The sequence below is a fragment of the Lepidochelys olivacea genome, assembly GCF_965140295.1.
Source record: "Lepidochelys olivacea isolate rLepOli2 genome assembly, chromosome: 2".
In the NCBI taxonomy this organism is placed as follows: Eukaryota; Metazoa; Chordata; order Testudines; family Cheloniidae; genus Lepidochelys; species Lepidochelys olivacea.
The window spans coordinates 77,422,299-77,438,475 of NC_140412.1; the positions used below are offsets into that span (position 1 = coordinate 77,422,299).

The window sequence follows — 16,177 nt, forward strand, 5'->3', positions numbered from 1 at the left end:
ATCCATGAACTATTGGAACTCATTTACAAAACTTTTCTTAAACATTACATGAATTTGTCTCGTACTATAAAATTAGAATTTATAATCCCTATTCCATGATGAGATATCTTTGAGCTATAATGTGTCTTAATTAAAACTATTTTTAGATTTTTATCAGAAAAATCTGATTTTTTTTTAAATCATTTATTTTTATCCACCCTGGTAACCATTACAGTTCATTGGCAACCTTACTTAACTCTTATTCCATCAAATTTTTAAAAAGTACCTGACATGTTATAAAAGTATTACCAATATGTACCCTTGGGTACTTCAGACATCTGTCAGAGAGGGTAGTGAATAGAGTTCATGGTAGTGAATGGGTTTTTATCCCCAAATCTACTTAGCATTGTTCACTTCTAATTCAGTGGTAAAATGCTTAAAAGAATGCCCCAACTGCAGAAAATCAGCATGGATTAAATTAATGTATGCTTTAGGGCAGTTCCCAAACTAGGGGCGCTGTTTGTTCAGGGAAAGCCCCTGGCAGGCCGGGCCAGTTTGTTTACCTGTCGCGTCCACAGATTCGGCCAGTCGTAGCTTCCAGTGTCCGCGGTTCACCGCTCTCAGCCAATGGGAGCTACAGGAAGCAGTGCGGGCCGGGGGACGTGCACCATTGGCCTGGAGTGGCAAACCACAACCACTGGGAGCTGTGATCGGCTGAACCTGCGGACGCTGTAGGTAAACAAACCAGCCTGGCCCGCCAGGGGTTTTCCCTGAACAAGCGGCACCCCTAGTTTGGGAACCACTGCTTTAGGGGAATCTAGACTTGAATTTCCAGCCAGCAGTGGGTTAAAGTAATTATAGGATGGTGTATTGCATCTGCTTGATGATAGGGTGTACCTGACTCTGAAACATAGTACACCATATACTCCTGGGGGAATTCTGCGCTATTGAACATGTGCGGAATTCATGTCTGGCCACAGAATTTTTTTTCCACTCAAAATGCATTCTGGCCAAGAAGTGCTGCAGTTCAGCCTTTCACCCACTAGAGGCTGCTGGGGTGCCAGAACAGCCAGCAGCGGGAATGCAGCTGTCTACAGGCTCTTCTGGTGCCACAGTGGCCTCTGGTGGCCAAAAGGCAGAACTGCATCACTTCTTGGCCAGAATGTATTTTCTTTGGGGAAAAATAATATTGTGTGCAGTGGCACAGAATTCCCCCAGGAGTGGAAGTTCATTACAGCACCTTGCCTGTGGAGGCAGATTAGGACAGACAGAGTGGGGCACACCGGTCTGCTGGGTGTTGGTGGGGGTGTGTGTGTCACAGACTTCAGTTTAGAATGGCTAGTGAGGGGGATAGGTTGGGGTGTGGGCTCAGAGCCAGAGGGGTGACAGCATTGAGCCAGGGGCTAAATGGGAGTAGTGGTGCAAGGCCACATGGGGGCGGGGGAGGAGGGCTGCAGGGATACATGAGGGTTGGGGGATAGGGGCAGATATGCCTGACTGAATGGGAGAGGCTTGGGGTCAGCCAGGATCTGCATGGGGGAGGCTCCTAACTCCCTAACAATCCCTGCTCACCCGTCCAAAAAAACCTCACCCTGTTCTGTACTTCTCCCCCACACATGCAACAACCACCAAGTTCACTCAAGGCTCCTTCCCTCTCCCTCAGCTCCTCTGTTACCCCTTACTCCCCCAAGCCTTTGCACTGATTCTGACAGGTGCAGGAAACATGTTTCAGTATTGTAGTTTTCATATGCATGGTAAGAAACAAAAAAAAAAATTGTCAAAAAAATCACCAGAATCTTTTTTTGTGTGTTTCTGTATTGTTACAGACCTACTTGCTGACAGATATTTTGAAATAAATTACCAAAATTGAAACTGGCATGATTATATTGTGTTTTAACAGATAAAATAAGCATAATTTTAAAATATGGTGCACAGAATTTTTAAATTTTTTTGGTGCAGAATTCCCCCAGGAGTAAACATAGAATGAATGCAGAGTGCATGAAGTACCACTTTCTGCACACACATTAAATGTCAACTTGAAAAGCTTATCTTAAAAAAAAAGAACATATCAAATAGTTAGCAAATTGTATATGTAGACTTTAATATTAGAAGTAAACACTTCATTTCCTAAATATTTTAAAATTAGTATAATCTTTACCCAGAATCCTGAATTAATGAATGTTTTGCAACCGTTGACCTAAAATCCTCCAAAAAAGCACAGAGGAGAGAATCTGATATCCACATGTTTTGCTTATGATTGCTTTTGAATTTCCAGGTATATTATTGCAAATTCAAAATCTAGCAGTAAGCTTACAAATATTAAGTTCATATTTAACAGCTTTGCAGTTTCAAAATCATTAATATATCCGGAGACTTAATTAGGAATGGTTCCAATTTAACCTGGATTTGGGAAATATAACATACATACATACACGGTTCTGTTTTTCCAAAACATCTCTGCACTCTCGCAACCTATTCTGAAGGGGCCTTCTTAGAGGGCTATTAGATACTTACTCTTATCCCTACTACCTGTGCAAAGAAGATTAAATTCAGTGAGCTGGATCTTTGTGTCTTTGCATATGATTAGGATTTTGTAACTTGTATGTAACAAACTTTTCTTTGTTTAGTAGGAAAGATTAATTTGAGAAATAGTCTCTTAATTTAAAATATAAAAGAGGGAAGTACAATAGATTCTTTATTTTAATAAGCAATATTTGGGTATGTGAACTTACGTCTCACAAATAGTCAGAGTACAGTATAAAGATTGGTTCTGTATTACTGGGTAATTTTAATGATACCCATGTACTTTGTTACTAAATATTGAAACAAAGAACAGAGCTTTATAACATAATGTTTATCACAAACCTGTTGACAAAGTTAAGGTTAGAGTGAACTAAAATGTTGACTCTTTTATTTACAAACCTTTTCATAGATTTCCCCCCTCTTAAAATAGGAAGATATGTCCATCCTTTTATTTCACTGTTTAATTTTTGAGTTTTTTAAACTATTTTGGCAGTTTAATGTTTGGGCAAAGAAATGGATAAAGTATAGCATAGATGCAGTAGATTTAATGTTTTTGCTTTTTTATTAATACATAGCAACTGAATTTGTAAGCTGGTCTCCAGTTTTTGAACATGGGTTGTAAAAAGCATATTTATGTATAGGCAATGCATCTAAGGGGAAGAAAAAAAAACAACCCCCTATTCTCATTTCAGAATGTGACTCAGCTATCACCCGATGGCCCTTTACCACAACTTCCTTTACCATATATTAACAATTCTGCAACACGAGTATTCTTTGGACATGATCGACGACCAGCAGAAGGTTAGTGAAATTTCAGTGACTGTTTGATACAACTGTTTTTATGATGGACGAAAAAAGATACGAATAAGGTAACCTACAAGAAGCTTCAGTGTTCTTCTAGAGTGCTTGTTCATCCCATTCCACATTAGGTGTGCGTGCATGAGCGTCGGAAACTTTTTCCTTTAGCGGCTCCTGTCAGGTCGGCGGGGCCCCTGAGTGGCACCACTGTGCCGTGCATATATACCCCTGCCCCCCGACCCCCTTCAGTTCCTTCTTACCGTCCGTGACGGCATTGGAACAACCTCTTTCTCTTGTATGAGAGCAGTCCCTTAGCCTTTCTCTTATATGTAGCTGTTATCAGTTAGCATACCTTTGTTGTGGACACTTAAGTGATTAAGTGCTTGGAGGCTTCCAGCACCCACCCCTGGGCTGCGGGGCATGTCACAGGCCCATGGGTTTAAGGCTTGTGCTGCAAGCATATGCCAGTTAGTGATCCCCATGGCTCTTGTCTACATTGTCTGGGGGAAGAACATCAAACTGAGTGGTGTAAGATTTGCAAGGCGTTCAAGCCAAGAACAAAGAAAGAAAGAGAGCAGTTGTTGATGGAAGCTGCATTGCAACCACCGGGCCTGGAGTGCCTGACATCGGCTCCGGCTTCCTCTGTGCGTAGCGCCCCGGAGCCCTCTGGAGACCCGGCACCAGCTAAACACCGAAAGCTGTAGGCCACGCAGCGCCAGACTAGGCCCCGGCACTGCTCGTCCTCCCCGGCGCAGCCAAAAGGAAGGCGCGAACGTTCGCCTCGTAGGAGGCCGGCATCTTCCAAGGCCCCGAACGCTAGTAAGAGCGGGAAGGCCGCCGCACCGGCACTGGCATCAGCGGATCCAGCACCACAAGTCCCACCGAGCCCAGGCCTAAGTGAGCTCAGTGCGGACGACGGGCTCAAGGACTTAATGGATCAGCCCTCCACGCCTGGCACCTTTGAGGCGGCAAAGGACCTCTTTGAGCTGTCGGCGACGAGCCCCTTCCCATACAGGGAGAATCCTCTGGCACCCCGGGTGCCGTCGAGGGGTAAGCCAGCAATGGTGTGCTGTTCAAGGACACCGACCCAGCATCGCTTCCGGAGTTGATCCCGGTCAAGCGCCACATGCAGCTTGGTCAGGCAGGCCAGACTGAGACTCAGGACTCTGCAGGCGTGGCTTGCTCGGGTGTACTCCTCAGGCAGGGACCCCCTGGACTTGGTGGTGACAGCCCCAAGGGATGTGCTGGATTCTCTGCTCTGGTGGCAGTCCCAGCCTGTGGTTTGCAAAGGCATCCCCTTTGCCGCCCCACAACTAGACCTGACGCTGGTGATGGACGCGTCAGACCACGGATGGGGGGCTCAGCTGGGGGACCTCAGGGCTTGTGGTCCGGAGCAGAGCGGTCGCTCCACATCAGTGTGAAGGAGCTCAGGGTGGTTTGTCTAGCCTGCCAGACCTTTCACGCCACTCGATTGGTCATAGCGTGGCGGTTCTGACAGACAACACTACTGCTATGTTTTATATAAACAAGCAGGGCAGGGCCTGTTCCTTGCCGATCTGTTGCGAGGCTCTCCTCCTCTGGGACTTTTGTATAGCTCATGCCATTCTCCTCGAGGCGTCATATCTCCCGGGGGTGTGACACGAGCTGGGGGAACTACCTCAGCAGGTCATATTGCATGCATGAGTGGACGCTCAGAGTGGATGTCATGCTTTCGCTCTTCCGCAGGTGGGGGTTTTCCACCAGGGACAACACCCAATGCCTGCGGTTTTGCTTGTTCCAGGGCCAGAGCCCAGGCTCAGTCGCAGACGCATTTGCAATCCCGTGGGGAGGGGGCTTGATGTATGTGTTTCCCCCACTCCACTTGGTACACAAGGTCCTGCTCAAGGTACGCAGGAACAGGGCACCGGTGGTCCTCATCGCCCTGGCATGGCCCCGCCAGCACTGGTACACAATGCTCCTAGAGCTGTTGGTGGAGGCCCTGGTAGTCCTGGCCCTACATCGGGACCTCATCACACAAGATGGTGGGCGGCTTCTCCACCCCAGCCTGCAATCACTACACCTGATGGCGTGGAAGCTCTGTGGCTAAACGCCTTGGAGAGCCAGTGCTCCCTTCCTGTGCAGCAAATTCTGCTTGGCAGTAGGAAACCCTCTACCAGGGCTACCTATATGGCCAAGTGGAAAAGGTTCTCCTGTTGGTGTGAGCCCCGACAGGTGCAACCATACCAGCTCCTGGTGCAAGCCATCCTAGAGTACCTCCTGCACCTCAAGCAGCAGGGGCTGGCCCCGTCCTTACTCAGAGTGCACCTGGCGGCCATCTCCGCCTTCCATCCGGGGTTTTCAGGGGGCTCGGTGTTTTCCCACCCAGTGGTGGGACGGTTCCTTAAAGGATTAGAGAGGATGTTTCCGTACTCATGCCCCCCAGTCCCTCCTTGGAATCTGAACTTGGTCTTCTCTAAGCTCATGGAATCCCCGTTCGAGCCACTTGCTACCTGCTCCCCCCTCCACCTTTCCTGGAAGGTGGCATTTCTGGTTGCCATTACCTTGTCCAGAAGGGTGTCTCAGCTGAGGGCTCTCACCTCTAAGCCACCGTATACGGTTTCACAAGGATAAGGTGCAGCTCTGACCGCACTCCAAGTTCCTCCTTAAGGTGGTCTCGCAATTCCATTTGGGCCAGGACATTTGTCTGTTGGTATTTTTTTCAAAACCCCATATGGACCTGAGTCACCTCAGCCTACACACCCTGGATGTCCCTCGAGCGCTGGTGTTCTATTTGGCGCGCACCAAACCCGTTCATAAATCCACGCAGCTGTTCGTGGCTGTAGCCAAGAGGATGAAAGGCCTCCCGGTGTCGGCGCTGCGGATCTCGTCTTGGATTACAAGCTGTCTCTGGACGTGCTATGAGCTCGCAAGTGTTCCGGCCCCGGCAGTCACGGCCCACTCGACCAGGGCACAAGTGACTTCCACGGCTTTTCTGGCACAGGTCCTGATCCAGGAGATCTGCAGAGCAGCCACCTGGTCCTCGGTGCGCTCCTTCACGACCCACTGTGCAGTCAACCAGCAGGCCAGAGAGGATGCGGCAGTTGGCAGAGCGGTCCTCCAATCAGTTGTTCCGTGACTCCTACCCTTCTCCGGAGGTAAGCTTGTGGTTCACCTAATGTGGAATGGACGTGAACAATCACTCGAAGAAAAACAAACGGTTACTTACCTTCTCGTAACTATTCTTCGAGATGTGGTGTTCACATCCATTCCACCTCCTACCCCTCTGTCGGAGTTGCTGGCAAGAAGGAACCAGAGGGGGTCGGGCAGCAGGGGTATATGTGCACGGCGCAGTGGCGCCACACAAGGGGCCCTGCCGGCCCGACGGGAGCTGCTAAGGGGAAAAGTTTCCGACACTCGTGCATGTGACGCGGGCACACCTAGTGTGGAATGGACGTGAACAACACATCTTGAAGAACAACAGTTATGAGAAGGTAAGTAACTGTTCTTTTCTCCAGCCTGATCAGTCATAGAATCATAGAATACCAGGGTTGGAAGGGACCTCAGGAGGTCATCTAGTCCAACCCCCTGCTCAAAGTAGGACCAATCCCCCCAATTTTTGCCCCAGATCCCAAATGGCCCCCTCAAGGATTGAACTCACAATCCTGGGTTTAGCAGGCCAATGCTCAAACCACTGAGCTATCCTTCCTCGCAAAGAGTCTTTCTCTTTTCCATTCTTTAAGTTATCTTAGCTTTATATATCTCATAAGCTAGTTTTGAAGGTCAGACTTATTTCTCTTGTTGCTGATTACTAAATTATACAAAATTTTCCTCAAAATCAGGGGAGAATCTTAGGTTTGAAATGCTTTCACCCCATAAGTTAGGTCCTTATCCCTGAGGTACAGTCAGTATCCATTACTAGGGCTTTACCAAAGTCACAGTCCATTTTGATCAATTTCATAGAGGGTTTTAAAATTGGTCAGTTTCACATTTTCAGCTGTTCACATCTGAAATTTCATGGTGTGGTAACCATGGGGGGCCCAACCCAAAAGGTACCCAGAAATGGTTCTGATCTCCCCGGCTGCCCTCCCAGCTGCCATACAAGGGAAGGACAAGTCCTGTCTCACCCAAGCCCAGCAGGGACTCAACTAGGTGCTCCCTGGCTCGGGTGCTTCCAGTAGCTGAGGGATATCGGACCCCACCTCCACAAGTCTCCTCCAGCTGCAGGAACCTCTAGTGCTGGGTAGGGAGTGTTCCGGCCACTCGGAGGTGGGTGTGATCTCAGACACACACCAGCTGCCATGCAAGGGAAGGACAAGTCCTGTCCCTTCCCAGCCCAGCAGGGACTTGCAGCTAGGAGTCCCCTTAGCTGGGGCGCTCCCAGGACTAGGTGGATATTGGACCCACCTCTGCAAGTCTCCTCCAGTTGCAGGAACCTCCAGAGCTGGAGCTTGCTGCAGCAGGGGGAGGCTCTCTGAAGTGAGTCTGAGAGTGGCCATACAGGAGAAGGACAAGTCCTCTCTTTCCCAGACCAGCCGGGACTTGCAGCTAGGAGCTCCTTGACTCGGGTGCTCCCAGCATCCAATGGGAGATCAGATTTCATGGGGAAAGGCTTATTTCATGGTCTGAGACACATTTTTCATGGCCATAGAATTACTAGGTCCCTACCAATTACCCTCTATTTTGATTGTTTTTAGTAGCTTGGGAGTAGCTACTGGATATTCCAATGTGAGTCCATATAAACATCATGAAATGGATCCGTAAATAATGACACCTTATGGAAACTTGAAAATGAACATGATATATGTTTTTTTTTAAAGGACATCTACAAATAAAATAAAAAGCTTTGTTGCTAATACTTGATCATCTGCTCCTTATTCTCCAGTATGCCACAACTATTTCCATGCCAAATAGTTATGTCAGGAGCAAAAGGTTCTGATGCCATCAGAAGCAGAATTGGCAACTGGGGAATTTGCCCAAACCAGAGATCTATATTTCTTTGAGGGCCTTTGTATAGTCTGACTCCTGTCTTCAGCTATTCAGTATTATGTATTAATAATACTGTAGGGGGGTAACTAGAGTTTATTTCTAAAATGTGTCAAGGAATTCATCAAGGGTAAGTGCACTTTTTTTTAATAGAATGCAGATAAATCAGTATAAATTAATAGGATCCCTGAAGTATACCTCCAGTCCTGTATCCATAATCCTTAGATTATTGGTCCTCTTAGCTCTGATTGTTCAGTCTGTGGGTTTCTTCCTGAGTACCTTAAAAGTTCTATCTTAAGATCGCCCTTTGCCATCTTATTCATGGAGTTCTTAGGTCCTTAACCTTATTGATTAGTGTGGACACAGCAGACAATTACAGGCAATTGTAAGAAATTCCAGAAGAGGTAACTTGCTAAATTACTTCGTTGGTGTACCCTCCGTCTCCCCCAACTGATGACTTCAAGCTTCTGATTGGCTCGAGCGATGGACGTAGAGTTGGTGGGAACTGAAAAGTCCCACTGTTTCTTAGAGCTCCAGTCAAATCAACCCAGTCAAGTGGCTCTTTTTAGTGACACCAACAGAAGAGATCTCTGGCTGACCCCTTGTATCGTCCTTTTTAATTACCAGAAGGGCAGATGGATCCTGCAATGTCCCTCCAAGGCAGTCTGAACACTTTTACATCTGTCTGCTGCCAGGCTTTGTTATAGTCTCAGCCCGTGAAATGCTGATCCACCATGATCTGTGATCTTCCACAGCACCAGTGTTCACTGAAAGTATGGAACTGTTGACCAATATGGGAAGGCTCTTGAGTGTGCGAGGGAACTTTCAAAGGAGCTGGACTTGGTCTGTACAGGGCAGTCATTCATTAGGCAAGAACAGCTATGGATCTAGAAGTTTCAGAAATAATTTGACTTTGCTTTTCAATAAGTTCTGCGCACACAAGCATACATAGAAAAGAAGTCCTGGGCTGGATTTTTTTATACATGTTGTGTATAAAACTCTGCTCTTATGGATAGGATTTTCAAAAGCGTCTGACAGCGCAAGTCCCGCTGAAACAGACAGTAACCTTTAACTAGATGAGCACATGTCTACATGCCTTGTCTATACTAGACTTTCAAAACACATTAGCCACGTGTTAACTTACAGTGCTAAAATCACACTTTAAATCATAATCTAGACATGGTCAACAGGCCTGTGGAGTGGTTTGGCTGTTAAAGGTGCCATTACTGAAATTTTTTGCCAACCACCACACTGTTACACCAAAAACTGGAGAAAGTTTGAAAGATAAATAAATGCATAATGTCCAAATATTTTTCACTCTTTAGTGTACATAACTTTCAAATGTTAGTGAGTTATGTACATATACTAAGGGAAAACATATTTTCTGTCACTTGACGGAATTTTCAAGTTTAAGTTTTAGGAAATCTCCATTTAACTAGTTCTAGAGGATTTTCTTTCAGAGCTGACTTATTGGCATAAAATTTACAGAAGAAAAAAGAGATTTGCCTAGCCTTCTACACAGTGGTATATGTTATTTTACGTTACGTTACTTGATTCTTTTTTGTAAATAAGTGAAACATGCTTTATGTAGTGATTGTGTCTGAATAAGATGTGATGTATTTATAGGAGATTAGTAATGACAACATTTTACTGTGTATTTTTGATCCTTGGGGGAAATATGTTAAGTAGGCTAGGAAAAGAGCACACAGACAAATTGAAAAATATGAGTGTGATTATTATTTCTTAAATGGCTTGGATCCATATAAATGTCTTAATGAAAACAACTTTAACTGAGGAAATGTGTAAAAGAAATTGTTTTGATGCTTTTATATACGCTATGTGGTAGAGTTCAGATGAAATAGTAGTAATGTTAAAGAATAAATTAGCCTGAAAAATAAGAGAAAGTAAGGAGATCCAAAAAAATCTATATTTTGCAGTAATGTAGGAGTGCTAACTTGAGCATGATTTTTATGAATAATTGAAGGATCTGTACTAAGTTACTGAGCCAGGATAGAAATATCTATATTTGATGGTTAATAGCAATGATAATCACTTGCTGGACTAGGTAGCATTCTGAACTTTTAAAAATATTCAGTCATACAAAACTTTATAGCCAGAGTATCTTCTTTGTAACAGGGTTTATTACAAGCCCATTTTTAGATGCATATAATGAGTAAGAGTATGTGCTGGTCTAGTTTGGCATTAGGTGTTTCATTCTGAGAGCCAATTTGCTGTAGTAAATTTCCAAGAGGTATGGGTTGGAAGGAACAACACTTGCCAAGGATGACCCTCAGATCTGCTATTTGAGTATTTCCCAAATGTTCTGAAAGCGTTTTCTCCACCATCTGTTATTTGTGGTTGAAGGCCTACACATTAATGTATAAATCTTCCGTGTCCTCCCACCCCCATTAGGTCATCACTAAACCAACTTTGGGAAACATTAGTGTAGATCTTCATAATGTAATACTTTCTCTTGTTTCTTACATGTTTTATTACGCAATGGAATTCTTTATATCGGCATTAACTGTCACTGGCATTTGAGTTAGCTCCCATTAAAATGATTTGGGTAGTCAGCATCTCAGAGATATTGATTCAGGCCCAAGCAACCATTGCCGCATTGGTTACGTGCTTCACCTTTTGAAGATTTTCTTCACAACCATAGCAGATTTCACTTTTTCAAAGTAAAAGCTAAGACTCTGGTGAACAGTTGAGATGTCTGCCTGCACTATACACGTTGGGAAACACTGATCATAATCTTCAACTGGTTCTGTTTATCTGTGTGCCAAATAGTCATAATACGTACCTGCCTCCTCAGGTAAAATGTCTGAAGTGTTTTGAAATGCTCAGATAAAATACTGAGTGCAAATTAATATAACTTTTTCTGTATTTTAGTGTAGATTTTTAGTCTATAAACTGAACTTTTGCTGTCTTAAATTACAGCTTAGCTTTTATTCCACTTGCACGCTTAAGTGTGTTGGATCATATTAAAGAAGTTCTGTATTAAAATCACAAATTAGTTTGATTCCCCATAGTTTAAATTCCAGGGTATTACTAACTAAGAGGTCTCCTGGTTTTTGGTACTGTTTCTCTCCCTCTATGTGTGAAACTTGCAAGCTGCTAATTGTGTTAGTACATTCTAAGACAGTCTGTTCTCAAAGCAATTCTTTGTAACAACAACTACTCACATGGAGAAAGACTCAAAGCAATACTCTTTGTAACAACAGAAACAGCACCCAGACACTCCCCGCCCTTTTGTTGTATTCATCTTGCTTTGTTAACAATTCTGATTAAAATAGAGAGAGAGGGTGTGTGTGGATAATAACTGAATGATCAGGAAGGTGCTAGCCTAAGAACCCAGTGTCCATCGGCTGAAGAAGGCATCAAGTGGAAATAACCAGAGGACCCCCCCGGAGGGCAGACTGGAATCCACCCAACAGCCTCAAAGATGGGAGAACCAAAGAACAAGATAACATCTAGCAGCATGGAGCCAACAGGAAAGTACTATCTGCTGATTGATTCAGCAACAGCATGATGAAGCAATTCCCATAGACTGGCCTAGGAATAAATTCCTATAAAAATAGACTCTAGAAAGTGAGAACTTTGGGGGGGGTCTGATTCTGCAAACCAACTTCCAGGAGCATCAGATGTGTATCTGACAAGGCCCTGCTCCCTCCTCATGTCCAGGCCGCCTGGCCAGTGGCTTGGCATGAGCAACTCTAAGGCTGGTAACTATGATAACAACCTTGCAGAACCTGTGTGTGTGTGTGTATATGAATGAATGTGTGAATAAATGAGATTGAATGGAATGTTATAGCTATAACTAACTGCTTACTATGATTCTTTCTGTATTCATAATAAATGTGGTATTTTTGCCTTTTTCCCTTTAATAAGATCCTGCTGGTTTTTATTTTATTGGTATAACAAGTGTGTGTATTTAAAAAAGATTGTGTGAACCTCTTGAAGATTATCTGCATCTACATTTTAAAATCAAATGGCTTGAGAAAATGTGAATATATTTTGTGAGTGAACTGTACTTCGCAAGTACGTGTGAATAAGGTATCTCACATGACCCACTTGGGAAGTGTTATAAAATTAATCAGATATAAAAATTGATTATGAACCTTGGGCCAATGGCAAGTTGCCAATACAGCCCTTTATGTTGTAGCTGTTGCACACCACTCTTATGCCAGTTAATTTTGATTTGTTCTCTATTAGGTGAAAAGCAGGCAGCGACACATATAAGTCTTGATCAGGAATATGATTGTGAATCTTCTCACCAATGGAAGGAGCTTGAAGAACAGGTTGTAGCTGTGGTTAACAAAGGAATAATACCATCAAACTTTCAACCGACACAGTATTGTTTGAACAGCTATTCAGATAACTCCAAGTTTCCACTTGCTGTAGTAGAAGGTAAATTTATAGAGTATGGATTCTTTAAAAATCAGAAGTCTTTAAATGTAAACTGGAAGTTTAAGTAAGTAAGCAGGAAGTTTCATTGCTATTATGGAACTAACCAAGCTACTTTTTGTGATATGGCTTGTTGGAGGTGAATATTGAGTTTCAGATCATATTAGGAATATATAGCGTGTAATCACTTGTTGAAATACGTACTCCTACATAAAGTGCATAATAGCTTTTTTTTTTTTAATAGAACCAGTAACAGTGGAAGTAGCCTTTAGAAACCCATTGAAGGTTCCACTTTTGTTGACTGATCTATCGTTGCTTTGGAAATTCCAACCTAAAGATTTCAATGCAAAGCATAATGGAGAAACAAAAGAGTTGGTGAGTAATTAAGAACGTTTAACTGCCGAACTATTTTTTTACAGTTTTATTCTTAAACTTACTCTTCTGTGGCATAATATTGAGATGTTGTTTTTATTAAAAAGGCAACACTTACCATATGAGTTACTTTAGTTATTTTCTGCTGTAATTTTTTTTGGGGGGATGACTGTTAAAAGCTGGCAAATGCTTAGTCTTTTAATGGTAAATAGTGTAAAAGTTTGAAGTACAGACATTATGTGAATATCTAATCTCTGATTTTAATAAGATTATTTAAATTACACACCCTTTAAAGTAGCTTGAGTCATCTGTTCTCAGATAGTTGAAACTTGGTATAACAGCAGCAGGATGAAACTTTTTATGCATTTTTAACCTTGGCATCAATACCTATTTTTTCTTACTAATTAGGTAGGGTCACTTAATCTGCAATATTTATAATCAAGTAGTATAGCTCTGTGGCCAGTTGATTCCTTATGTTACATTTGAGTTAGTTTGCCTAGATTTTCAGTTCTCATTGGCTTCTTTTAACATAAATTGTTTCATGTAGTCTTTTACGTAACATGAATATTTTCTGATACCTTTCATTATTATTTCAATAACTTCATAATCAACCCCTTGATATTTAAAATAGCCTATACTTATCATGGCACTCTGGATAATGTCTCTCATTGGCAGAATTTCCTCTTAAAATTACCCTTGTTATTCAAAGAGATCTGTCGTAAAGTTTTCGTTATTCTGAAATGTTTAGTACATTTATTTCTTATCAAGTTGATTTCCTATGAAAAGGTGTTGTTTAGACCACTTTCTTAATCTCTCAACTGACTACTGGTTTTTTTTACATAATGTATTAATGATTGACTTATTTCTAGCCAACCATAGAAAGAGGGAACTTCATACTTGTGGTTTGGCTAACTTTCTCCTTCTGAAAACTCTTTTATTTGCTGTGCAAGGGGTGCAAGCCTATATAACCTTCTGTAATTCTCAATGAAATCCATATTTCAGCGCTGATCATCTCACAACATATGATGAATCTCAGATGCGCTATCATGATGTAAACAACAGAATTGGTCTTTGGAACTCTGTTAATTAACAAAGTGACTCACTAGGCTTGGAAGGTTGATCAGTGCTTAAAAATTACCTATCTACCTTAAAAGTGGCAATAAAGGAAATCTGCTGGTGCTGGTCGCATTTCTACAGGTTCCTGTTTACGGCTTCAAATTGTGCATGCTTTTGCTTGTTTGAAGTGCCCTAAAACAACACACTGTTGCAAGAACTAATATTTGTAGCAATTTAGTTCAGAGGAACATTGTTAATAAAGATATAAAAACAGCTCTTCAACCAATTGCCTTTTTCCCTTCCTTCCTCCCCAGGCACGTGGAAATGACATGATAGGAGCTGAAGTAATAGCTGAGTTCTTAATTAATAGCGAAGAGACAAAAATGGTAAGTAGGTAAATGTTTATATTTACACTTTGAATGCACATTATCCAATATTGTATATTTAGATACAATGTTTTTCTTAGAATATCTAAACTTGTCTTTCATTTCTATCAGACAGAGGGTAGTTCCATTTGGAATAATTTCCTTTTACTGCAGTACTTGTTGCATCAGTATTATCCTTTGTTTTTAAGATCTGTTATAGGCTAATTCCAGATTAGAAATGTTTTCTGAAGAGATTTTTTCCTGTGTGCTTGATAATTTCTCTACTGATGTGCAAATGAAATATTCTGCAAAAATGTAAAAACAGAAATCTTGTAGATATTGAGTTAGTTATGATTAACGCTTTTCTGATTTAATTTGTATAATATACAGTTGCATCTGATACGAGATTATATAATGTTGCTATGAATTTTTGTAAAAATGGGACACTGAATGTAAAAAATAAGTGGATTTTTTCTTAGTAGCATCAACAACAAAATTTAACATATCTCCACAGGCAAGACTAAAGCTCTTTCCCCATCAAACAGGGGAGCTACATATTCTGGGAGTCGTTTACAATCTTGGCACTATTCAGGGTACTATGATGTTAGATGGGATTGATCCTTCTATTGGATTGCAAGCAGGTAAGGATATGGCATTCCCTTGAGAAATGGCAGAGAATCTTAGTTTGTACCACAGAATAGAACTAAAGTCTGTCAGGTAAAGAATGGCAGCTGGTGGTGGTGGAGGGGGCATGCCTAAAGAAGGAGGGAGAGACTGATAAAGTAAGTGGACACAAGTGGCAGACTGAAGCAGAACCTAGAAGAGGGTGGAAGGGAAGTAGAGGTTCACTGTTACCTAAACTACGTTCCCTTCAGCACTTATATCCTGGGTTTAAGTTAAAAACCAGGAAAATTAAAAATCAAATCTGAAGCAAAACAAATTCACATTTACTATGTTTTGCATTCTTTAGCCATTGCAACTTTCTTCTTCTCTTGAGTCCCTCTCCATTTACTTCTCTTCTAGCTGTCTTCTCCTATCTCGGTGCCACTTGGGCTTTCATCTTTTCCTCCTGTTTATAATCACCAGCTTTCTTTCCCAGTATTGCTTTGAAAATGTGAAGTTCTCAGGCATATTTTGTCGTCAAGCTATAATTTAATCAGATTTGATATGACATTAAAAATTACTTCAGCCAAGAACTTCTTAAATGTTTCAGTTGTCACCCCTTTTTTCTTTCCTAAAACATGCTATTCCTTTAGATACATACTTTGTGTAGAGTAAGCCGGATGGTTCTACTTATGAGCCCCCTGGTTAGTGTCTCTTACTTTTTAATCTTTCAAAATGGCCACATTTAGTGAGCTCTATCTATCATGTTTTACACTCCTTTTTACTTTTCTTTGAATAGTGTGGGGGTGGGGGGTGCTTTCATATAATTTTTAATTTCATTTCAAAATAGGTCTATATCTTTCCCTCTTCTTCCTTCTAAACCATCTTCCAGGAAAGATTTTGTTCTCTAACTTTATACAGAAGTTCAATTAAGGTTAGGAGTGAAAAAAAATATTTTGCTATCTATGCCTGTATGATTGGTCTCAATCCAGTTCCTAGTTAAGAAAAGTCAGAAGACGCATGTAATTGGGTTTTCTGACATTTCTGAGAGGATAAGAACTGATTAGGAAAAAATTGAACTATCTTGTTTTGGTCCTTCCAAAACAGTTGAG

At 42.2% G+C, this 16,177-nt stretch overlaps 1 protein-coding gene across 6 annotated transcripts in view; it reads left to right on the plus strand.

Moving 5' to 3' along the window:
- The window catches only part of TRAPPC8 (trafficking protein particle complex subunit 8), a 113,607-nt gene that overhangs the window by 61,371 nt on the left and 36,059 nt on the right, over nucleotides 1–16,177 (plus strand). For all 6 annotated transcript variants that reach the window (XM_084618497.1, XM_084618499.1, XM_084618498.1 and 3 more), the window contains 5 exons: nucleotides 3,195–3,303; nucleotides 12,478–12,672; nucleotides 12,914–13,044; nucleotides 14,412–14,483; nucleotides 14,977–15,103. In XM_084618497.1, the coding sequence (XP_084474623.1) occupies nucleotides 3,195–3,303; nucleotides 12,478–12,672; nucleotides 12,914–13,044; nucleotides 14,412–14,483; nucleotides 14,977–15,103 (634 nt within the window). The remainder of the gene's footprint in view (nucleotides 1–3,194; nucleotides 3,304–12,477; nucleotides 12,673–12,913; nucleotides 13,045–14,411; nucleotides 14,484–14,976; nucleotides 15,104–16,177) is intronic.